The sequence below is a fragment of the Vidua macroura genome, chromosome 9 (genome assembly GCF_024509145.1).
Source record: "Vidua macroura isolate BioBank_ID:100142 chromosome 9, ASM2450914v1, whole genome shotgun sequence".
Classification (NCBI taxonomy): Eukaryota; Metazoa; Chordata; class Aves; order Passeriformes; family Viduidae; genus Vidua; species Vidua macroura.
In genome coordinates this window covers 17,415,024-17,437,637 of record NC_071579.1, presented here as the reverse complement: position 1 = coordinate 17,437,637, position 22,614 = coordinate 17,415,024, and the positions used below count along the sequence as shown (strand labels likewise).

The 22,614-nt window shown below is 39.4% G+C and overlaps 2 protein-coding genes across 15 annotated transcripts in view; one reads left to right on the top strand and one right to left on the bottom strand.

Moving 5' to 3' along the window:
* Positions 1-13,735, bottom strand: part of LOC128811770 (uncharacterized) — a 499,902-nt gene extending 486,167 nt beyond the window's left edge. For 10 of the 13 annotated variants that reach the window (XR_008438457.1, XR_008438456.1, XR_008438459.1 and 7 more), the window contains exons 1-3: positions 13,407-13,735; positions 3,091-3,226; positions 2,483-2,608 (exon numbers count right to left, since the gene is read on the bottom strand). The gene's annotated coding sequence lies outside the window, so the exon portion shown is untranslated. The remainder of the gene's footprint in view (positions 1-2,482; positions 2,609-3,090; positions 3,227-13,406) is intronic. The other 3 variants (XR_008438468.1, XR_008438463.1, XR_008438472.1) reach the window with 3 other exon arrangements.
* A 404-nt stretch (positions 13,736-14,139) lies between these two features.
* PKN2 (protein kinase N2) overlaps positions 14,140-22,614 on the top strand; it is a 54,525-nt gene continuing 46,050 nt past the window's right edge. Inside the window, exon 1 of one of the 2 annotated variants that reach the window (XM_053984916.1) lies at positions 14,140-14,389. In XM_053984916.1, coding sequence (XP_053840891.1) covers positions 14,342-14,389 — 48 coding nt within the window. In that variant the 5' untranslated portion in view covers positions 14,140-14,341. The remainder of the gene's footprint in view (positions 14,390-22,614) is intronic. The other variant, XM_053984917.1, reaches the window with a different exon arrangement.

The window sequence follows — 22,614 nt, the reverse complement described above, 5'->3', positions numbered from 1 at the left end:
TGGCAAACCACACAAGAATGCCATAAGATAGTCCCATCTTTAAAGCACATGCACATAGGGACAGGCCTCAAAAACAACATTAGCATTACTATACATAAATTAGTCAGATAATCTGTGTATACTCAGCCCAATAAACTGGATTTACTCAATTTAAACAGGATTCTGCAGTGGTAAGACCATAGTCACTATTTGCATGCTGCAGTGCAGTCTCCTTTGCCTGTATGCTGTTAAATCTTCCTGAAAAGCAGAGATTCCCTACTGCACTTTCTGAATTAAATGAAAGAGAAATTAGAAAGGTATACAACTCTTTAATACTTAATTAGCTTTCCAATCAAGGAGTGAAACCAAGCAAGATTATATAACTGATTATACTCATGATATGACTGATCCATTTGGATTGTTATATGTCACATTATTTTTCTCCAAGTGATCACAGAGACTTAACACAAGTAATGAGGAGAGTTATCCTTTGGTTGCCTAGAATCAAAGTTTAACACATTTGCTGGTTATTTGCCTAGCTTCTCCTGTCAGCCCTGCCAAATTTCTTTTCAGCAAATACCCAGTTATTTTTGCCAAGTCTTCAAGCTTTTACTAAGTTAGAAAAGTATGATCTATCTGTTTTCAGAGGCTGAGAGTCCACAATTTTCCATATCCTCACATGAGTGACAGACCCTGCTATCTGAGCACCACAACCCAAGTGCTCTTTCACAACTGCCACACACAATAAAGAAATTGTTTTAGGTCATTTCAAAGTCACCTCTTGTGTGGAAGAAAAGAAAATAATCATAAGATCAGATATGCAACCTTGTGAGGATGGCAAGTTACATGGTGATGAGGTGGGTGAGCTGTAGAATTAAGTCTGTAACTGGAAAGCATTTCTAATAACCCTAGAAGCAGCAAACAATAAATGTGATGGTGCACAGGAAATTCATGATGCAGACCTATTTGCAGGAGAACATGCAGAGAGATATGTGATTACTGTCTTACAGCAAACAAACATGATATAATATTATGTTTAAAGGAGGTAAATTTCAAATTAAGTTCAACATAATCTACCCATCCTTCTTAGCAAAACATCCTATTGCCTTAGGAAACCATCTCATCACTAGAAAGCCACAGGTGTTGTTTCTGTTTCTCAGTAAGTCAGGTGCATTTCCTATAGCCTTGTGGGACACTGCATCCTCCTGTAGTTTTGTAATGTAACCCAGGCCTGTTACCTCTTAACAGATACAAAATTGTATGATCCAGATGCATCAGCCTTCCAGACTCTAAATTTGCTCAAAACCAGTAACTACTAACTTTTAATTTTGGTTTGCACAAGACATTCTGATACATATAGCAGCTGCATCTGCACATACATCTCAGCTCAATTCCCACAAGAACTTTTTTGGGACCTTTAATCAGAGGTTGAATTCCTTGTCTTGCTTGTTGTGGGCACAATATGCAGACTTTTTCCAGAAAAGCGTTATTAAGCAAGGCCTATGTGCTTCAGAAGGACATCCTGTCTTTCTGTTGGAGCTTTCTAGAATGTCCAGTTCTACACTCCAACACACAAATCTAATGCTAAACCCGGAAAGTAGACTGAAAAATGCTACTTCTGTGGAATGTTTGCCTCCAGTGCAATCCCTTATTCTTTTCTGCTCCAAATCACCTTGTATATCATAACCCACTTTTTATTCACAGGAGAGGAGGGAAAACTTAAACCCCACAATTCTACTCTAGGAGAATAACAGGACAAAATTCAGTTTAGAAAAAAAGAAGAAAAAAAAGGAAAAATAAAGAGAAGAGAAGCAATTGAAAAGATAAGAGAGATCTAGAAGTCCTTGAACACCTAAATTTTTCCCTGCTATGTGTGGTTCATATCTCTAGCTGCCAGTCTGTCAAGTCTGAGAATAACTGCTGTGATTGGAATCTTCTAAAGAAAATAGGATGCTATGAGCAGCCGTGCTTAATTAAACAGTGGGAAGTTCACATTAGCAATTAACACTGGAAATATCAGAAGTCTTGGCAAAAGCCAAGTACAGTGTCACTTCTCTGCTCTGTACTTAAGTGGCCCTTTTTATTGGTTGTCTTTACAACAGAGCACAGACATTCAGGACTTCTACATAAGGATTCTTAGGTATGCTAATGAAATACCATGTGATTCTACCTGTCCAGAATAAGAATGCCTAATTCTGCTTCAGATGTTCTGCTTCTAAAGCTTTGATTCACAATTTCACAGAAAGAAGGATGCAGACATGGAGAGCTTGATGGACTGAAAAAATGCCTCTCAACTTCTGCTATGATAGCAGTAAATCTAGAAAGGAGCACCAAAATAGCCCACTATCTGTTCTGCAATCACAGAAGAGACGTAATTAAAATAATTTCAGATTAGCTACAATATTAGGACTGAAATTATTCCTGATGACCATAGGGTATCAGAGGTTAAAAGCCCAAACCATAACAAACCCAAGTAGAACAACTGAGCAGAGTGCTTTTTTACCTGTCAGCATGGAAATATGTAGAGACAAGAAGTCAAATGCTGGTTTTCTTTTTCACAGTACATGCCACTAAAAAGGACACTGTTTTTGATTAGAGGTGGATGTGAAAATCAGTTCTTTTCAATTAGCTAAGAGAAGATCAACCAGGGAAACACCACAGAAGTTAGAATATGATACTCAATAAGAATCATAAGAAAGAAAGTTTAAGAAGGAGTTAAACCTGAATGAACTAGAAAAATCATCAATGGTAAGAATGTACTGAAAACAAACAAACCAAAAAAATGAAAAAAAGTGTGGCATTTATTTCTTTCGGGGAGATAACATCTATATGATCAAAAAGGATTGAATAATCAGTAAGATTAGATTTTATAACAATCCAAAATGTAAGAGGTTAGCCATGCTTGGACATCTAGAATCACTTTTTGATGAAAGAGAATAATAGTTATTTGCCCAATTAAGTCACACAATCCAGCACTAAGGTTATGAAATAAACAACCTGATACAGTAAACAATATAAAATGCAAAAATGCCACAAGACAGATTGACAGAATTAAAAATTAATGGCATTGGTCTAAAGAAAAAGGTGCACGAGACCAAAATTTTCAGAAACCTGGGGGAAAAGCACGCTCTTCAAGTCCAGGATAATGCCAAAAAACCCAACACTCTGCAGATCCTGCACTGTCCTATGGAAGTTGTTCAGAGAAAAGGCTCAGATCAGATGGATCAGCATCGGTACTCTCAGTAACCTGCAAAAAGATAAACAGGCTCACCATTTTTGTATCCACCCATAACATTTTTAAAAAGACATACTCTGCTAGAAACCCAGGAAGTATTACAGAAGCAAAGATGAGGTCTAAAGAAAAAGTAGTCAATGCCAAATATTTATTTACACTGCATGTGGATAACAGCCAGGTTCTGATGAGTCCATCTTGAAAAAGAATAGAGAAGTATACATCAAATATCGTCTCCCTCAGTGCACTGTTTGCTGACTGTTTCCTGGGATGGCTGCTGTTTGGCTCAGGCTTGAAACAATTATGTTTCATTAGAAAAACAAGGCATTTTCAATGGGATGAAAAGTAAAACGGTAAAGATGTTTTCCAATATCAAAATCACTACAAAGACACAACAAAGCAACCCCAGAGAGGAGCAGAACCGAACCAGTACAAATCATCATAAGGCATACTCTGACAATATATCTGCCTCAGGAAACAAGAAGGATTTCATACACGTATTTTTAATCAGTTCAAAGGAAATTTCTACTGTTTTAAGATAAAGCACCATTCCATTTCACAGCACTTAACTTAGCATGTAGGGAAGTTACACAATTGTGATATTTAGTGGCCTGGGAAAGGAAGATAGGAATAGCAATCTGCAATTTTAAGTGACCAAACTAATTGGGATGAGGAAGTCTGGAAAAGTGCACTACAAGGTCTATGTTCCATTATTCAAGTGAATATTAAAACAACAGTCTTGGAATACAATGCAACTCTTCCAGTCTTACAGAGCAGTTTCTTAATATTAAAGGAGTGTTTAGACATGAAATGAGGAGAGAATTAATCTATCAGGAAATTAAAGGTAGCAGATTAACCAAAACTGAAAAATGAATTACAAAAATAAAGGACAGGGGAGTAAGCAAGTCCAATGCACATCAAGAACAGATAACTTTCTTTTTTTTTTTTAAACCTAATACTTAAAATTTGAATTTAGACTATTTCAGTTAGCCCTTTTTCTTGCTTTTAATTTTTTCAATGTTTTTTGTGTTCTGTAGAACTTCAGCTGCTGGTTGCAGAGTTTTGGGCTCTATTCAGAAACTGAAAAACAATACCAAACAATCATCCTGAAAGCGATTCATTGTTCTGTGATTTTGCGTTCTTAAGCACCTCAGTTCCCGTTAAAGCCAGCTGCACAAGGGATCCCAGCAGTGGGCAGCAAGAAATATGCAGATCTCCTCAAGAGCTCCCTCTTTTTTGCTTTTTCTTTTTTGTCTTTTCAAGGTGTACAAAGGAAGAAAGTATCAGAGATGTCTGGATTAAATCTCTTCTTGAACATTTTTCTTTTGAATTTTTTCCTACTTTCATAGCTGGGAAACACAGGTGTTTTCACCTTGATTGGCATAAGAATTCCAATTGCTTACAAAGTATATTGACATTAATGAATCATTCAATTATTCATTATTATTATGAAAAGTACAACATCAGTGCCAGTTAAGGCATTTGGATGAAACAATCTGCAACTGATATTTCTTTCATGTTAAGACATGAGATGCATCTCACTATGCTGGATTCAGTATATAATTCACTGTGTATTTTAACTCTTTGACAAAGAATCAGAGACTTCATCCTTATTGTACCATTTATGCAATCCAGCTTCTCTATTTTCCCTCCCAGGCCCAAGAAGAACCCAAAACAAAACAGTAAGGAACTAAAACCAAGATCTCAAAAGCAGTTGAGACACTTGGACACATACTGCTTGCTTCCACTGAAGTAAACAGTACAAATCCTCAGAAGAAACTGGAAGGAAAATCAAAGTTTGTACCTTGTCACATGTGCAGTTCCCTCGGTAGAGAGCTTCCTATGTAGAAGAAGAATTTAATCTTAAATTCTTAAGAGGCATAATCATTACAAAGGATAAGAATGACTAAAGAAAAATGTCCGTTTTACAAGATAGCCACTAGATGGAGCAATTTAATATTAAGATTCCATTTATAAAGATTCTTTCACCTTTCCCATTACCGAATTAATTTTTCCTTTTTATGCTAAGGATACTTAGAAATACTGTGTCCTTGCATATTACATAAGTAAAAGGAAAACTGCATATGAATAAACACTATGTTTCTACATTTTGCCTGTACTGAAGCAAAGACTGGAAACAGTGTAAGGTAAAGTGCAATTCTAAACCACTTCTGTTAAACTGTTAATTTAATTAATGCACCAATCTACATTTCCTAATCTTGAGAAACATTAAGCATTAAGAAATATTAAGCAGTTTATCAGAATACTATGCTCTCTATTCACCAGACACCAGAACTTTTTGCCAGCAGAGATTATTCTATCCTACCCTGAACTTTAGCCTAACTACTATATAGTTAGAATTCTTCTATATTTTAGTATCAAACTGAGAATTAAGAATATTTTGTACTGACACAAAAGGAAAAGAGACTTGACCTCATTAGCTTGAATCCCAATTTACATCAGTTGTATCTAAGATGGCTGTAGAACTACAGTGCCGTCTGTCAGTGTAAGACCAAAAGTTGAACCCATGTCTATTTATATTTCTAATGTTATTTTCAAGCAACAATTTACAGTTGCTACTATCCAAAGTACCGCCTGATAACATCTATCTGTACCTTGTGAAGGTGATATGTATGCTTAAAAACAGGACAATGGTGTTGTTGCTGAATGCAGCTCTGAGGTAGCAAGAAAGTAAATCCTCAATGATTACATGGGTCTTACAATCCTTCTTTAAGACTGGATTTGCTGGGAAAAGGGGAAGAAATAAACACAGTTAAGGACAGCCTGCGAACAGCAATCCCCAACTGGCCTCTGCTTTTTTGTTTTGAAAGACTTCTGTTATACCATACTTATGAAATATTCACATTTGATTGATAAGTATGATAATCTAAGTATCATGAATGGTCTACAGTATCTAAAGTCTGCAAACATCATAATACAGTATACATTTTAATATCCTTCTTATTACTGAACTTTTCTAACATTAAATCAACCTCTACCTGCATAGCAGGTGCAAATAGCAACTGGATTTACTGTTGTGTTTAGGTCCATGGTGAAAATCCATGCTTTTAATGCCTAGATGTGGTGCTTTCTTCCAAGAACTGTTACTATTATCTATCATGATTAATGATAAACAAAACCCAAAATTAGGCTGTTTATACAACTATTAAGGGAATTGCACATTTCTCTCTTACAGAATTCAGCCATGGTTCTAAAGATTCTGAAGATGTATCATTGATATATCCCCACCATGTCCATCATTATCAGGACCACATTTAGCACAGGTTCAATTAACCTAATCTTTTATCTCTCTTATCTCAATCAAATAGTCATCAAGGACATTGCTGTTCTATGGCTTACTAGATGGACCTCAGAATGAAGAGAAAGTATATAGGACAGGAGGAGGGTAAACCTTATTATTTTGTTTTGAGATTATTACACTTCATTTTTATGCCTTGCTCCATCGCTGCACCACTTCCAGGGTGAAGAGGGGTGTATGCAGGCAAGAGAAGAAAGCAAAGAACAAGCCAAGAATGCTGCATTAGCTGGACACACTTCTGGCACTTGGGTAAAAGCTGCCTTCATTAAAGCTAACATGTTAACACTGCAGCAAGCAAAGACATAAATGAACATAAAGAACATCCACATCATCACATTTCAAATATCAAACCAGTATACTTCAGACTTCTCCTCCTCAGTGATTGCCTCTGGCTGATTGCTTCTTGACAGGGTAGCTATAGAAAACAGATCAAGGCTCCAAAACGTTTTCCCCCACATTTTTCAGTGGCTTCTACGCTCATTTTTCTTATAAAGAACAAACAAGTTCACAAACTGCAAACTACCTGCTAGACAAATCAACTTGATAGTGTTTGAGATTTCATTATGTGATGATAATAAATAATTGGAAGCTGAGGCCAGACTGACAATGTGGGGTTTCAGTGAATCCATTTCAAGCAACTTAACCCAAACTGATTCAGCTTAGTCCTTGAGACCTCCACTGTTGCCCTAGAACATAAAACCCATGACATTAAGTCCTTACAAGAAAACACTTTACACTTTAAAAAAAAACGGCACCTATGTATCTAAGCAAATTAAGAGAAGCACAAGAACTTAATTAATCTTTCAGATGCCGAATCACTTCAGTTTCCAGAAGAGTCACTCCACAAGTAACTTTGTAACTGGGCTTCAGTAGAGAAATCTAACCTAAGAAATCTCACCTAAGCCTTTCTATGTTGTGGTTGTTTTCAGAAAACATGAAAATGCCAGCAGATTCATTCACACAAGAGAAAACACCTTTGAAGAACCTGAAATGTGTGGAAATTACAGCTAGTTTAAAAGGTATATCCCAAATGTGATAGGTGTGATTAACTTCCCTGCTCACTCATGTTACGACCATCTCTCTCCAGGGATGGAGGAGAAAGAAGAAAGAAGGAAAGCAAGAAGAAAAAATAGAAGGAAAGAAGAGAGACAGAGAGAGATTAGTCTTACTTCCTTCCCCTGATGTTTAAATAACATTTAATTAAGGGGAATACACTGTAACAAGCCATCTCTGAACCACAGGGTTCATAAGCAGCAGAATATAAATGAAAGCAATGTAAAGTTGCACTAAATTACATGACAGTATGTTTGCCACAACCTAAGAATAAAAAAGAATTGAAGGTGAGGGAGTTAAGACAAGGAAGAGTGAGGGGGAAGTACTAACATATTTGGTATCAGAACTTTTTGGAATATTTTTCTCTTTATATTGTTTGATGCAATTGTAATTTTCTCGGAAAGTTTTTAAGCTCTCTTCTCTCCTGGGGATTGACATCCCCAGCACAGCAAGAAGAATGCAATTGGAGCTAGCTACAAACCTGCCAGGTAACTCTTGTTCTAAGTGCTCATTAGATGAAGATAGATCTGCCCTTTTAATTCAGAGACATTGCCTACTAAGTACAAGTTAATAACTACTTAGGACTTCAATCCCTGACAGAGTTACATATGCAGGCTACTGTCTCTGAGAAGAGATAAAGACATGGAGAAAAAAAAACCAGCCATCAAGTTAATCATGACCAGAAATCATTACCATCTAAGACTGAGTGTCTGATGAAGTCTGTTTCAGGACCATTCAACATAGTTATTTATGTGTCCACAAACATATTAGAGCAAAGAAAACACTGATGTATAGATGCTGTATCAGCAGACACGTCATACAAAGGACTTACTTGCTGGTTTTTTCAGTCATTGCTGCAGATTTCAAACCAGCAAGTTCAAATTGGTTGAGGACAACCAGAAGTTCACAAGTCACACACATCAACTTCCACAACACAAGGTGAGACAAGTCTGTCGATAGCATGGTGCAGAGGAAAAGGGACACCCTGCTGTGAGCTGCTAGCAAATCTGCGGTCTAATATTTCTGGAAGCAACAGACTGCCCATAGGCAGGTCAAAACCCACATTACAAGCATGCAAGAGACATCCCTGCAGCACCTTTCAAGCACAGATCTCTTTTGCAAAGACTTCTCTGGGTAAGCCATGTCTGAATCATCCCTTGCAATACATTTCTTTTTCCTCCAAATGCAGACTGGGATTTCAGCTGAAGTTGTAAAACTCTTTTATATATGAAAAGCCTTTTGGAGGAACTTGATTTTCCTAGAATCATTAGAAGATGCACACCTTACTGCTGCACAAGAAGGTCCTTCAATTATCTCCTGAGCCTGATTTTTCTGATGTTTATTCATAGCAACTTTAGGTCACAGCCAGTCACCCACATTCCTTCAGGAAATCAGCCTTCTTCATAACAGGATGACATATTTGTCACCTTGCCTTGTTTTTGTAACAAACTAAGATATTTTCCCCTAGTCACCATTTGAAGTAATGTGCTTGCAATTTACAAAAATAAAGCAATGAGACCAGGAATTATCCAGAGGTATAGCTACCTTGCTTGGACTGATCCCTTATTTACATTGTTGGAAAAAGAGGTCTTGATGTTACCAGTGCTGCACCTCTTCACTTCAGTGCATTCAATGAAAGCATGAGAGTCCATCTGGGCAGTTCATTTGCAGAAACAACATCAAGTATAATAAGCTGGATCCTACAATCAAGATTAATTAGAATCACTGGGACTTAGCATAGGTGTAGAGATCAATAATGTTGATCCACTTGTGGGCTCATAGCCTTAATGTAAAGACATAATGCATTTTGTTATTACTTCAAATAATCCAAGTTGATCTCCTCTAGGGAAATGAGGTCTGATCTTAACCGCTGGTTCTGCACAGGTAGGGCTTTCCTCTCCTCAAGGTACCACTGGCATTAGCTGGCATAAGGCAGACTTCTCCTCATAACAGAAGGATGGAAAAGAAAAACAGCAGGCCATAATGAACAGAAATGAACCTCCTTTCCCTGGAGCACTCTTTTCTCACCGACTGCAAGTCTTCCCAGGGTCCAGAATTAATAAAACAGATAGTAAGATAAAGTTTCTTGCACTCCACACCTCATAACATATGCCTACATTTAGCCCTGGGTAATAGTATGTAAACATAGAAGACAAATTTTAAGAAGAAAGTGTGCAGCAATTGCTAGGAGGGTTATGATTACATCACAGTAATCCACAAAGAAGTTGTAAGATTAGTTGTGTAATTAAAAGAGTAATAAAGGAATGGTTTAAGTATACATGAAATTTGCAAGCACCACAAGGGCTAAATAAACTTAGGTAGTCATTTTAGTTTTCTGTTTATGACGTGCCATAAACTCGTCTCCTTCACTGCCACTGGTACATCAATAAGAGCCTCAGAGAGCTTTCATGCTCTCAGAAGCCTTTTCTTGCACGGATTTCCCTTTGAGAAATCTAAGTGAAAAGCAGGTAATTAACTCCTTAGAAGTGCTATGAAAGAAGTGAGTTTTCAAAAAAAGGAAAATTATCCACACTTTTATTTTTTTCAATTTTTTATTTTCTCCTTCATGGTATTTTCTTTAATAAACACCAGGAAATTGTTGATCTAAGAAACATTATTATATAAATTTATTTTGTGTCTCACATTTTAACCTGACCTAGACATATTTATTCCTAAATCTATTGGAAAACGTAGTATTGGAAGCTTTATAAAATGAAGATTTCTCCTATTCCCACAATTATTTGCAAAGCAAAAGAGGAAGATGGAAAGTACTATTCTTCATTAATATGCTATTTTTTCAACACCGTCGGGCTGAAGTAAACAAATAAAGAAGGCAAAGATGTATACATTCTCTATCTCATTTTTCTGTGCCTCATAGTTTCAGAATTTCATAATGTTTTTAAAGGATCCAATTTAGAGGGTTAACTATGCAAGAGTAACATTGCTTTGACTAGAAGTCAGGGACAATGAATGGTTACATTATTGAAAATCTATTGTGGTGGTAGTAGTGGTTTGAGGTTTTTTTTTTAACTAATGTTTGGGCTACATTTCTTTTACATAGTTAGTTGTCTTTATTCCTAAGTGAAAGAACTTAAATTCTATCCCGAAGTTGACTTGAAGTGTGAATTTTAGCATTCCTGCTTTATGAGACAAGGATTTCCTTTAATAGTTATCAATATTACTTGCAAAATCAAATAACCTTTACCCCACCCCACTAACAATTACCTTTACCCCACCCCACTAATTCTTAGAGCTTGCTCTGTGCTTAAAAAGGTGATGAGTTGGCCTAGTATTGCTCTGTCCCTCGCATCTATTAGGAGCATATGTAGCATCATATCCAATTTCTTCTTTCCAAGAGTTTAATTTTGCCCATATCTGGGCACATCTCTACATTGCTGTCCCTCTAGACCTCCATCACTAATTTAAACAAGCAAGATTAACCAGAAGCCTAAAAAAGAAATTACATTTTTTCCTGGTAGAGTTTTGCCAGTAGTAAGTATAAAAATATAATTAACACCTATCTGGTGCTCTTCACATGTCCATCCTCATTTCTTTATGCACCACTAAGTGAAAGTAAGCTCTTTCTTAGGTGATATATTGGACTAGTTAGAACTATCCTAAAAAATATCTTTGATTTTGCTTACAGTATCCCCAACATTTAAATAAATAGTTCTGTACTGTGCTTAAAGGTTCACAAGGTGTCTTTTGTACCAGGAACACTGAAAGTCTCAGCTATTCATTTTTCCAGGATTTTGTGACAAAGACTTTAATAACACAACCTGAAGAAAAGAAACAATTAAAGGTCTTAGCCAATAGTACTGACATCCATTTCATTCAGTTGGCTTTTCTAGCTTGCTAATTGACTGCAGGGATGAGCTAACAGAATAATGGCTGAAGAGACTGCATTCAGATATTTTAAGGCACAGGCTGAACTCAGGATTCCATATAACGCTAAAGTCTCAGACTTACGTACTTAACTGCCTTCTATTTTGGGACTCATTTGGAATGTTCCCTCTTGCTCAGTAATTCACTGTCACAGTACTTAAATGCAGAGCTACAGTTGTTCAGGACTGCCTTGTACTTTCCAGACTCTAAAGGAAGAATCAGAGCTTTAGCTAAGCTAATATTGTTTTACCAAACCAGTTTCTCTTTAGATTCCTGTGCCACTACACTTCCATCAAAGAATCTAGGACTGTGTCCTCCCAAGCTGTGCAAGTAACATTTGGAATACAAAAAAAGATTACACACCTTGTCTTGACAGGAGTAATAATATGCTCTAGGCTACACTCAATAGGCAGGCTAGGTTAAGCATGAACCAAAGCCAGCTGCCTGTTTTAGAGAGAATCTCAAAGCTTCACTAACTTTGTTGACACCCACTCATATATCTATGAATTCTCTCTGGTGCACAATCTGTGTTTCCCTCTGACCACATCTTGTAAACTAGACATGCAAGCACATTGATTCTTCTCCTTTGCAATGGGACCAGGCAAGGAGATGAGCTGCAGTAATGGACCACATACATGCTGACAAGTATATGAAGTCACTAAGTCACAGTAATCCAGTCATTTCTGATTACTTCTTTATATCCTTCAACATCTGCTCTCAAAACCAGTTCAAATGAAGTTTAAACATTTGGAATCATTCTATCATGGTCAAAATGAGAAATCATTGTATAAAAGTCTTTCCCCATCCCACTGATCCCGTTTGTACGCACTGTGCCCAAAACCGCATCATGCGGCACAAGCCATTTCATGGCTGTGGTCATGGGACCACTGAAATAGCACTAATTCATACCACTGACACTGAAGCTGGGCTAGCACACATTTTACTGGATAAGACCCTTTTGAAAACAGTGACAAATCAGCAAGTAAAGTTTTCCTCTCAGCTTGTAATTGCCTGGCCACACAGCGCAGAAAATAAGCCACTGGCTTCACGTGGACTAAGTCTAGACATAGATTTGCGTACGTGAAAGATTATGAACTGTATCAAACAGCTACTTACATGTAAGTCAGTGAAACTGTAATTTCAGTAAATATGTGCATTGTTACTGTAGAATTATCCTAATATTTCTTTTATGTGAAACTGTGTTCATATGTTCATAATTTTTTTTCTACTGCATGATAGTACCTCAGATTGTCAAGTTTGTTTGGCGCTCAAAAGTGGAAGTATAAGCACACTTAAAGTGCTTCAAATTTGCTAGGAATAGTAGTGATAATTTAATGTTGACTTCTGCCATTCCCATTTCCTCAAAAATCAAAACAAAACAAGCCAACCCTCCAAAGTTTAACTTCCATTCCTATAGCAAACAGACCACTATTGGTCTGTAGCCATACAGAGATGCAGTAGCATATACAGAACAAATGCTGATGATGCTTGCATAACGTTGAATCTATCGAAAATGCCTCAGCTTATGAAATTGACATGAACTGCATAGAGTAAAAAAAAAAAAAAAAAAAACCAGTTATAATTGCTTCCACGGAGCATTTCGCATTAGACCAATTAGCTGAATATAGCATCAAATATTAGGGTGAAATAAGAAAGCATGTGGGTATAGAGTCGACAACAGAAAGCAGACGTTTAATGGATAGGTGAAGGAAACCACCAACCCTCGACACAGGCAGGAAGCAGAAAAGAAACGGTCCTGTCATATGGTGCCACGAGGAAAGAGAAACCACTTCCTCCCAGACACTCAAACCGATTTTGAAGCTCTGAGAAGCTTATTACTCTGCAGATTAACTGAACAGTGTCAACCCCCCAAAAAACTCACCAAGTATCCCAAGTACAAATGAACTGTTAAAAACGGCAATTACAGCCCCCACTCACCACAACCTCCTGGGCCACTGCTCCAGGTCCCCAGGGCGGCAGGTGGCTGCTTGAGACAAGCGTGAACTCTCCTTCCTGAGCTACCTGCCTTCGCTACCCAACAAACTGAGGGCTTCACCTGTCTCCTGGGCCCGGGAGAGCCGAGCCCCTGCAGCCCCCAACACCAGGAATGTGCCACACGCCCCCCGAACACCGCCACCACAGGAGGAAACGACAGGATTCCGAGACAGGAGCCTAACGGATGGGGGAAGCGCAACCAGCGGAGCGTGCAAGGAGGGAGGTGGCGAGGCGGCCGCGGGGCTGAGGGGAGCGAAGGGCGCGAGGGGCTGAGGGGCCTCGCGCCCGCCTTCCCGCGCTCGGCGCCTCGCGCCGCCCGGCCCGCGCGAGGGAGGCGCGGCCGGGGGGCGCGCGCCGCTCTCCGCTTCCGAGGGAGCCCGCTCTTCCTCCCCGCACAGTCACGTGCTCCGAGAGCCGCAAAGCAGCGACGCCTTTGCGACAGGGTGACAGCCAAATGGTGCGACATCGGCGGCGGCCGCAGGCGCAGCAGCCGCGGCGGCCCCAGCGCTGCCAGGGCCGAGCGCCGCGCCCGGGCGGGGAGCGCACCGCGGGCACCGCACGGCGGGGAACGCACCGCGCCGCTCCGCGCCGCTCCGAGCGCGCCGCTCCGTACCGCGGGGAGCGCGCCGCTCCGTACCGCGCGGCGGGGAACGCGCCGCACCGCGCCCCACAGCCCACCGCGACCCCCATGAGAGTAGAGGGGTCGGCGGCGGCCCCCCCGCGCACCCCCGCCCGCCTGCCTGAGCACGGAGCGCTCCCCCCGCCCCCGATGCGCCCTTAGTCCCGGCCCCGGACCCGCCTCCCTCGCTCCCCTCCCCGCCGGCGGCGGCGGCAGCGGCAGCAGCAGCGCCCAGGTGCGGACTTCAAACCCCGGCGAAATGGCGTCCAACGCGGCCGAGAGGGAGATCCTCTTCACCGAGCTGCAGGTAAGCGGCGAGGGGCGCCGCCCCAGCCCCACTTCCCTCCCTCCCTTCCTGGCGGGGAGGACGGAGGAGCCGCCGCGCCCCGCCGCCCCCTGCCCGCCGCTCGGCGCGGGACGCCCACCCCAGCCCGCGCCGGGGGGCCGGCGGAAGCCCGTGCCCACCCCAGGCCTCTTCCCGCTGCTCTCCTCCGGGAGCGGAGGCGCCGCCGCCCGGTCACGGCCCCACCCCGCCGCCGGCCGCGACCCGCTTTTGTCTGCGCTCGGCTCCCTCCTTCCCCCGCCGAGCGGCCGCGTCCCTCCGGCGGGGCCTGCCCGGGCCGCGCCCCCGGCCCCGGCCGCGGCCCCGCCGCCCCGGGATCTCCCTCCGCCCGCGCCCGGAGCCGCTACGGGGGCCGGAGCTCTCGCCCTCCCCACCCCCCACCCCGGCCCGGAGCACGGCGCTCGTCCGGGCCGGGCCCAGAGGGCTCCCGGTGGCCACCCCACGCCCGCGTCAGGGTCAGGCAAAGAGCCTCTCTCTTCTCTGGACACGGCACCGCGCAGGAGCCGGAGCAGCTTCCTTCTTGTAGGCCTGGAACGCTGAGCTTGGGAAGAGGAGAAAATGGTGCGATCAACGTTATTTGTCACACGGCAAGGGTTCTTGTCACTACGAAAAAAACAATCCCAAAAGACCCCGCAACACTGTTAAAGGTTGAAAGCTCAAGGCTTAGAGGTTTCCATCCATGTAATTTGACCGGTTTTGGTTGCCTGTGCAACTGTTACTATTCTTCTTGTCAGCTGCAAGGTTAGATGCAATTCCGGAGCTTCACTTTTGTGCTCTTATTTTTAAATGTCAGCACAACCTGCTACCTCTTCAGCTTCCTTGTTCTGAAGGAATCTTGCTTTTCCTTTTCTTTTTTTTTTTTTTTTTTAATATACATCACTAAATCCATGCAAGTTGTTATGTTTACCCAGGCAAAGAATGTGTCTCTGAATTTATTAGTTGGACAATGAACCAAAGTAAGAAGTCCATAAATGGAAAGTATTGAATTTAATGGTCAAATAAAAATTAGAAAGGCATGTTTTAAAAAAAAAGTAATTTTATTTATGCAATGCTGTTAAGTTCTCCTGTGGTTCTGAATGTTGGAGGTGTGCTCACTTGAATAGCAAAGGAAGAGAAGGCACAACAGATGTAGGAGTCTGCTAAATATTGTAGCACATGAGATGGCTGAAGGCTAAGAATCCATCTAAAATGCTGAACTTTAATCAGTGGCTCATAAGTGCCTAGGAAGAATCAGTATGTTAATATAAACTTGATACGATGATATATAAGCTCGTAAACCTGTTTGAAGTGGAGAGCTGTGTGAATAACTAACTATAGTAGTGTTTCAGCTAAGCTAAATGGAAGCAGCATTTCTGTAGAAGTACCCAAAGCAGAGTTCTGATTACTTTAAACAGAAATGAGTGGAGATTTTTCTTTGGGGGCATAGGAAAGGTTGATTTTGGTTTTGTTTTGTTACCTTTTTTCTTGAAATATGAGACTGACAGTGATACTGATTAAAAAAAAAAAAAACAACCAAACAAAAAAACCCACCAACCAACCAAAAAAACCTAGGATGGATTTGATTCTCAGGTTGCACTATCTGTTCCATTATATATGGTAATTTCTGTATTAATAAATACAGTTTCTTGCACAAGAAAGGTTAACTTAGCATGGGAATGCCAGTGGAGTTTAAGCTTTGTAAACTGCTAACTTTTAGGTATTTTTAAGAGGAACTTTCCTATCAGAAAGAACCACTGTAAAGATAGTGTTGTTTGCCATGCCATACATTAGCAGTGAAATACAAAGGCATCAATATAGTTCTGTTTGGGAATACCTCATAACAAATTGCTCTTCATATATCTGGACATAAAAGTTGCTTTAGTGGTGTGGTCTGAAAGTAAAGGGAACTACAGTGAAGTGTGAGATACGCCATTTCACTCATGTTTCTTCAGGAGGGAACTTCCTCAATTGTAAGAACTCTAACTCTAAAAGTGCTTATATGGGAAACAGAATTTTGCTTGCATATTGCAGTCCTGCACAGAAAGATGAGGAAGTTGTAGAATTCTTGGCTACAGTAAAAGTTTAAAGGGTCAAGTCCATGGGTTGATCTAGATCATGGGTGATGTGTGGTCTAAATCTTTTGTTAATAGATGTGAAAACTTACTGAAAACAGGCTAAACCCAGTGTAAATGCCAAGCTTGTTCCTGACACATACTCTAAAGTATCAGTCAGTGATCAATGTAACACGTTGCTTTGTGCTGTGGTCAGGGCTGTGTGCTCCTGGTTATGACAACCCTGTGTACTTCAGCGTGCTGTACGGAAACTTAGCTTGGGGTGAAGTTGATAGAAGTGGATCAGTAGTTATGAATCAATTGAATGCTCCTGACAGAAAGATTAGCAGACTGTCACAATAACTGACTAAGAGGATGTGTAGTAGATTCTGAGAAAATATGAAAAAAGAAAGAGCAAAATAACTAGTTGCTAATAAGTAAGTGGTAAAACATAGATGCAGTATATGTCCTTGTTTCAAAGGCTTAATTAAACTGGCCTTAAATAGACCCCTAGATCTCGCTTCTCACAGTGACAGTTTTGTCTTTTAAATAAGTGATGCCGTATCAGATAGAGCAATGTCTATAAATCTCTGCTAGCAAATATCTACTTGATATTTCTGTCCTGCTTTTTTTACAAAATACTGTATCCATTCTTCTATATTTTATTTTACTTTGAACATTTTACAGACTGATAGTGGGATACAGAATGTATATCTTGCTACTTAGCAAGTTTTAAATTTAAGTCTGTTCAATGTGAAAAATGCAACACTTATTTCTCAGTAGTTAGCAGATGCAAAGTACAAGGTAAACTTGGCAGTAAGCAAATTCTCTTTATAGTTTGTTCTGGTAGCTTCACTGGCAAAATTTCCTGATTACTAAAGATTGAAAGATTACATAAAGCTAGATTACCCTTTTTTACCTCCTTTTATCTCCAGTACAGGTTCTTTAGTAGGAGGAGGAATGAGCTTGGGTAAGAACCAGTATTGCTGATGTTGTCTTCCCTTCCAAAATTCTGCTGTCCTTCTCTGGGCTTGCATCCCTTAGAACTTTGAACACCAGGTAAACTAGCCTCTCCAGTGCTTGCTCTCAGGTTAATTGCACAGTCTTTAACTCTTTGCTTCCTGATGAAAGTGCCAATTCTGTTTCTTCAAAGAAATTAAACTCTAACATATGGTGCTGTAGTTTGTTAAATAAGGCATCTACAAAATAAAATATTTTAAGTTTTGTATGGAAAAAAGTTCGGTTTGTTTTTTTTTCAAATCATTATTAAAAAGCAATTTGTTTGTGAAGTGTGTATGCATTCTTGGCAGTGATGGTAGGTGTCAGCATAGTAAATTGGTATGGCTGGGTTAACAGAAATTATTGCTTAGAGTATTTAAATTAAACCATTGTGTATGCACAGTGCTTACACTTGTATACTTTTAGGTGTTCACTACCACTTCTTTCTAGACAGTACTGTAAATCTTCTAAACTTGGGGCTTTTATTGTTAATGTTACAGGATTTATTTTACAAAAATTTTCACTTCACTCAAAGTTGAGTTTTGCAAAGCAATACTTGTTTAATATAAGAGGAAAAGAGTATATTACTTGGGTTTATTTGCTTAAATGAAATTGTTTGGTCAAGATAGAGAACTTGGGCTATACCCTGAAATGAATAGGCATGTAACAAACCCTCCATTACTTCAAATGGAAATATTAAAGGCTCTTCCTGGAATTAATTTTTCAAACTCAACCATCATACATATTTTTGATATTACAGAACATTGTTAAAAATGTCTTTATAGTGGTCAGTATAAAGGGACTTTTTTAATGGATATTTTGGTTTAATACCCTGGTCACCTAATTTCCTAAGGTGCTGTACTTAGGGATCATAAAGCATAAATTTCCTGACAGAATCATGTTCAAAGGCCACAGTAATTTTTTTTTTTTTTAAATAGTGATGAACAGTACCACAACTGAAATATATGTAAATTATGATTATATGGTGGCACATCTGGTATAGTTTTTGGTTTGTTTTATTTTTTCCATTTCATATCTTGGGCAAGAATATCTGTCAAACTAATGTGACTGAACAATGCTTAGTGTTTTGTTGGTCTACATGATACAAATTGGACAGTTGAGTCTGAGGTTATACAACTGTGTTTTGTATATAAATGTGTATAAAATTGGGCACTTGTTAACCTACTAGCTGGGACTCTGAAAACCTGTATTTCATTCCTGGCTTCTCTGCTCGCAGCTAGTGACATTAGGCAGATGGCTTTGCTTACTCATGTCTCAGTTTCCTCATCTTTAGAATAGAGTTAATGATACCTGCTTTTTTGGAGTTAGAAAGTACTGGGTATTTATTATTAGCTGTGGTCAAGTGCCTAAGGACACCGTAAAAAGGTACAAGTAACCTAATTAATCTGTTTTGAAGAAACACTGTAATTGGGCTGAACACTCAGCAGTAAGACTGCCTACAAATAATATTCAGCTAGGACAGATTAGCTTTAAATAATTTTGAATTACTCTTGTTTCTTCAGGAGGAAAGAATGTCACATTCATATGAAAATATCCTGAACTAGTCAATTGCAGTTTAGAAATGAAAATGTATGTACAGCTGCTTGGGACTTCTTAGGTCCCTGCAAATGCTTTCACAATTGGTGGATTTAGAGAAGCACTTCAGTTTTTTTTTCCATTTGTGGATGTATATTACTCTTTAAACAGTCCTCTGTTCAAATCTTGTATTAGCAAAATATACATCCTGTTCTCAGTGGAACATAAACAGTCCTTAAAATACCTTTTGGTAGGTGGATGGGTGGAGTTTTTTGTTTTGTTTTGGGGATTTTTTTTCCTTTTTTTGAATTCTGTTAATCTTCCTGTTAAAACAGGAACTTGTATATCATGTAGACTACATTTGACTGAATTTTCTCTGTCAGACCAGCTGACTTTATAGGACCCAGATCTGTTACTTTAACTCAAGATAAATTTTTAGTGATGGCTAGTAGAAAAGTATTTAGTTACACTATATGTAATAGCTCTTCTGGAGCAATTTTATATATTGTGAAGGTCATTCATTACAATGTAACCTAAAATCAGCAGTGGAATAACTAGATAAATATGTCCTTGACATTGGGAAACTGGTTTGAGGATTTCACGTTGGGATTAAGAATTTCTTCATCAGTACCTCAGTGCTGAATTAGAGACTAAGATCTCTACATAGATTCAGAGTAACAAAGTCTTGTATGTGTTATGTGCAGTAGTGGAGGGCTCAGTCTGCTTGCCTTTTTTTTTTTCTTTTTTTTTTTGGTTTTGCTAGAAATCACTTGTACAACTGGTACAAATTGATTGATGGTAGGTTTTTTGTTTGCGCTGTTTTTTCACTACATGGGTCCAGTAAGTGAATGGGTTCAGGAACAGACTGAGCTGAAGCATCTCTCATGAGGCTGCACTGTAGCATGGGCAAAGCATTTGTATGGTACTTTGAAGCTTTAATTATTAATGTTTGGTCTGCAGTTCCTGGCACAAGCAAAAGAGCATCTTTGCTAGTGTTTGGTGTGAGTGGAAGAGGTTCTTTTGTGAGATTTATGTTGTAGAATTTAATCCATGGCTTCTGTTACTTTGAGATATGATTGAGAATTACTACATCGAAACAGAAACTAATACCGTTAGCTAACTAAATGCTTTAGGCCTGTCCTTACAAGTACCAGCAGATATGATATGTTAGTTTATTTGAGCTGCAGCTATACAATTATGTCACAGTGACACAAATCGACACAATTTTTGTTACTGCCATTTAACAGCTACCAGTTACTTACTGTTTGACACCTCACCACTGAATTGAACCACTTGCATGGCAGTCTGGGAGTACATCCTTTGGAGCAAAGTATTGCTCTCTTGGTTTTTTCATGGTTTTGTGGGATGATTTTCCAAACTGAGGAATTCTGTGACTGTATGTCAAACTAAGGAAGTTTTGTGGCATCCATCAGGTTTGCCATACAAATTCTGGTAGCTGGTGAGGATGAGATGGCTGAGGTTTCTGTGGTGAGGAGACACTCACATGAACAGGATAGTAAATGTGCATTTGTGGGCTTATGTTCAGCTAAATGGGCCAGCTTTGCTGGGAATTCTGCTGCTGTTCTACTCTGCTTAATAGAAGAAGCTGAAATGAGGTTATTCGAGGTAGTGCATTTAACTTGAGTAGGGTGAGCTGAGAGGGTTCATGTGATCAGTTACTATGGCTCAGTTGTGGGACCACCAGCTGGCTGGGTAGTGGTGAGCTGATTGTTTTTTAGAGCAGGCCACGCCTTGCTTTTTCTTGATGTTAGGTATAGATACAGCTTCCTATGCTTTGTATCAACATTATGCCCACTGTGGCTGTACTTCCTGTTTACTGCTGCTGCCGTGTACCGAGCACTTCTGGAGTAAATGCACAGAGATGGCAAGACTGTGATCTCAGTAGTGGAATTTGCTGCTTCCATTGGGCAGGGAAAAATAGGAATATTAGCAGAAGTGTATTTTCCTAGGCCAAGTATATCTATACTAAAAGCCTTGTTTATTTTACTGTAGATACATAGCTAGCTCTCAGATAGGTACCAAATAAGAAATGATGACTGGAAAGGGCCAGGCTATTAAAGTTTAATATATGAAGCATTTCCCTGGGGTTTTTTTGTGCCATGAGAAAGGTTGATGTGTGGCAAGACTCAGGAACAGTGTGCTCTGGCCCAACATACACATCAGGGTTAGTAAAAACCTTAATGTGGACATAACTAAATTAGTTTGCTTTTTCTACCTCCAATTCCTATGGATTCCTTTAAGCCTTGTTTTCTTCACTGGAGATGTATTGGTTTTTAAATGATGGAGTTTCTGACTTCTCTAAATAAGTGCAAATCAGAGAGCTTGAATCAGAAATCTCTAATATCTGGTTCCTGTCTTGGCGTTATGTATGGGAATCTGGTGTTGAAGCAAACTGCTTTTTCTCTTGAGGTTTTTCTGACATTTGTTACCTTGCAACATGGTAGAAGGATTTGTACATTTTAAGTTTCCATTAAATACCAGAACATGTTAGCCTGAAAATGAAATTAGCAGAATCAGTTCCATTTCTATTGAGAAGAACCAGGGAGACAACTTTCCACACTTGTTATTAGGATGCAACAAAATGCAATAGGCAGCAAATCTATAGTTAGGAGAAGGCATAATTAAGTCTGCAATACCAAGGTACCAATGGATTGTACTAAAGTTATAAGACAAATCTCAGGAATATTGTAGGGCTCTGTTTGTTACTGTAATGAAACAATTCCAAGCAGATCAGGTCAGAAAGGAGAACTTTTCTTGTGGGTAAATACAACAATAGTAGTTTTCTGAGCCCTAAACACAGAAAATATTACTCAATAATCAAATGCTGATACATCTTGTGGTTGTTTTTTTTTCTAGCTCTTAATACTCAAAGTACTTGAACATCACTACCACATACATTTTCTCTAATGCAATTTAAGAAATAATACACATATGTGAACTTCATAAATACATGTGCAATATCCTATGTATTCATATTTGTTAGAATGTTGAAATAAATAGGTTATTTAAATTAATAAGAAGTAATAGTAATTTTAGTTGTTATCTACCTGAAATAGTACTTGTAAATAATAGCAGTACATAGGTGTTCTGAAATTATTCATCTATTCAGCTGTGTGTATGTATTTTTTTCATATATAAACTTAATGCAACTTTTGAGGAGAAATTGAGAGTTGATGTATAAAACATCAGAAAAAATGTCCTTTTTTTGTTTTTCATTTCAAAGTCATAAACACAAACTGTCTAATTAACCAGGTAATAGTGATACAGTTTAGAAGATCACTGGTGCCATAGCTGGTGCCATAGTTAGTGATCTTAGGAACTTTAATGTATGTATTTTTGAAATACATTGTTTAAAGTATATTCAGTTTGCTTTTCTTTGTTGCAGTAAGATGTAAGGCAGGTCTGTGACATAAATTTAGGATGGAAAAGGTCTAGTTGGTTCATTGATGATGTCATGTGCTGGAATTGGAAGCTTTGCCCATACAGACTTGAGTCTGTTGCTCAAAGAAAGTGTCAGACTTCGTCAGCTGGTACCACTGCTGAAAGTGAGCATGTGCCATATTATGTTGCTTTACATTTGCACAGGCAGCTATATGGTGAACA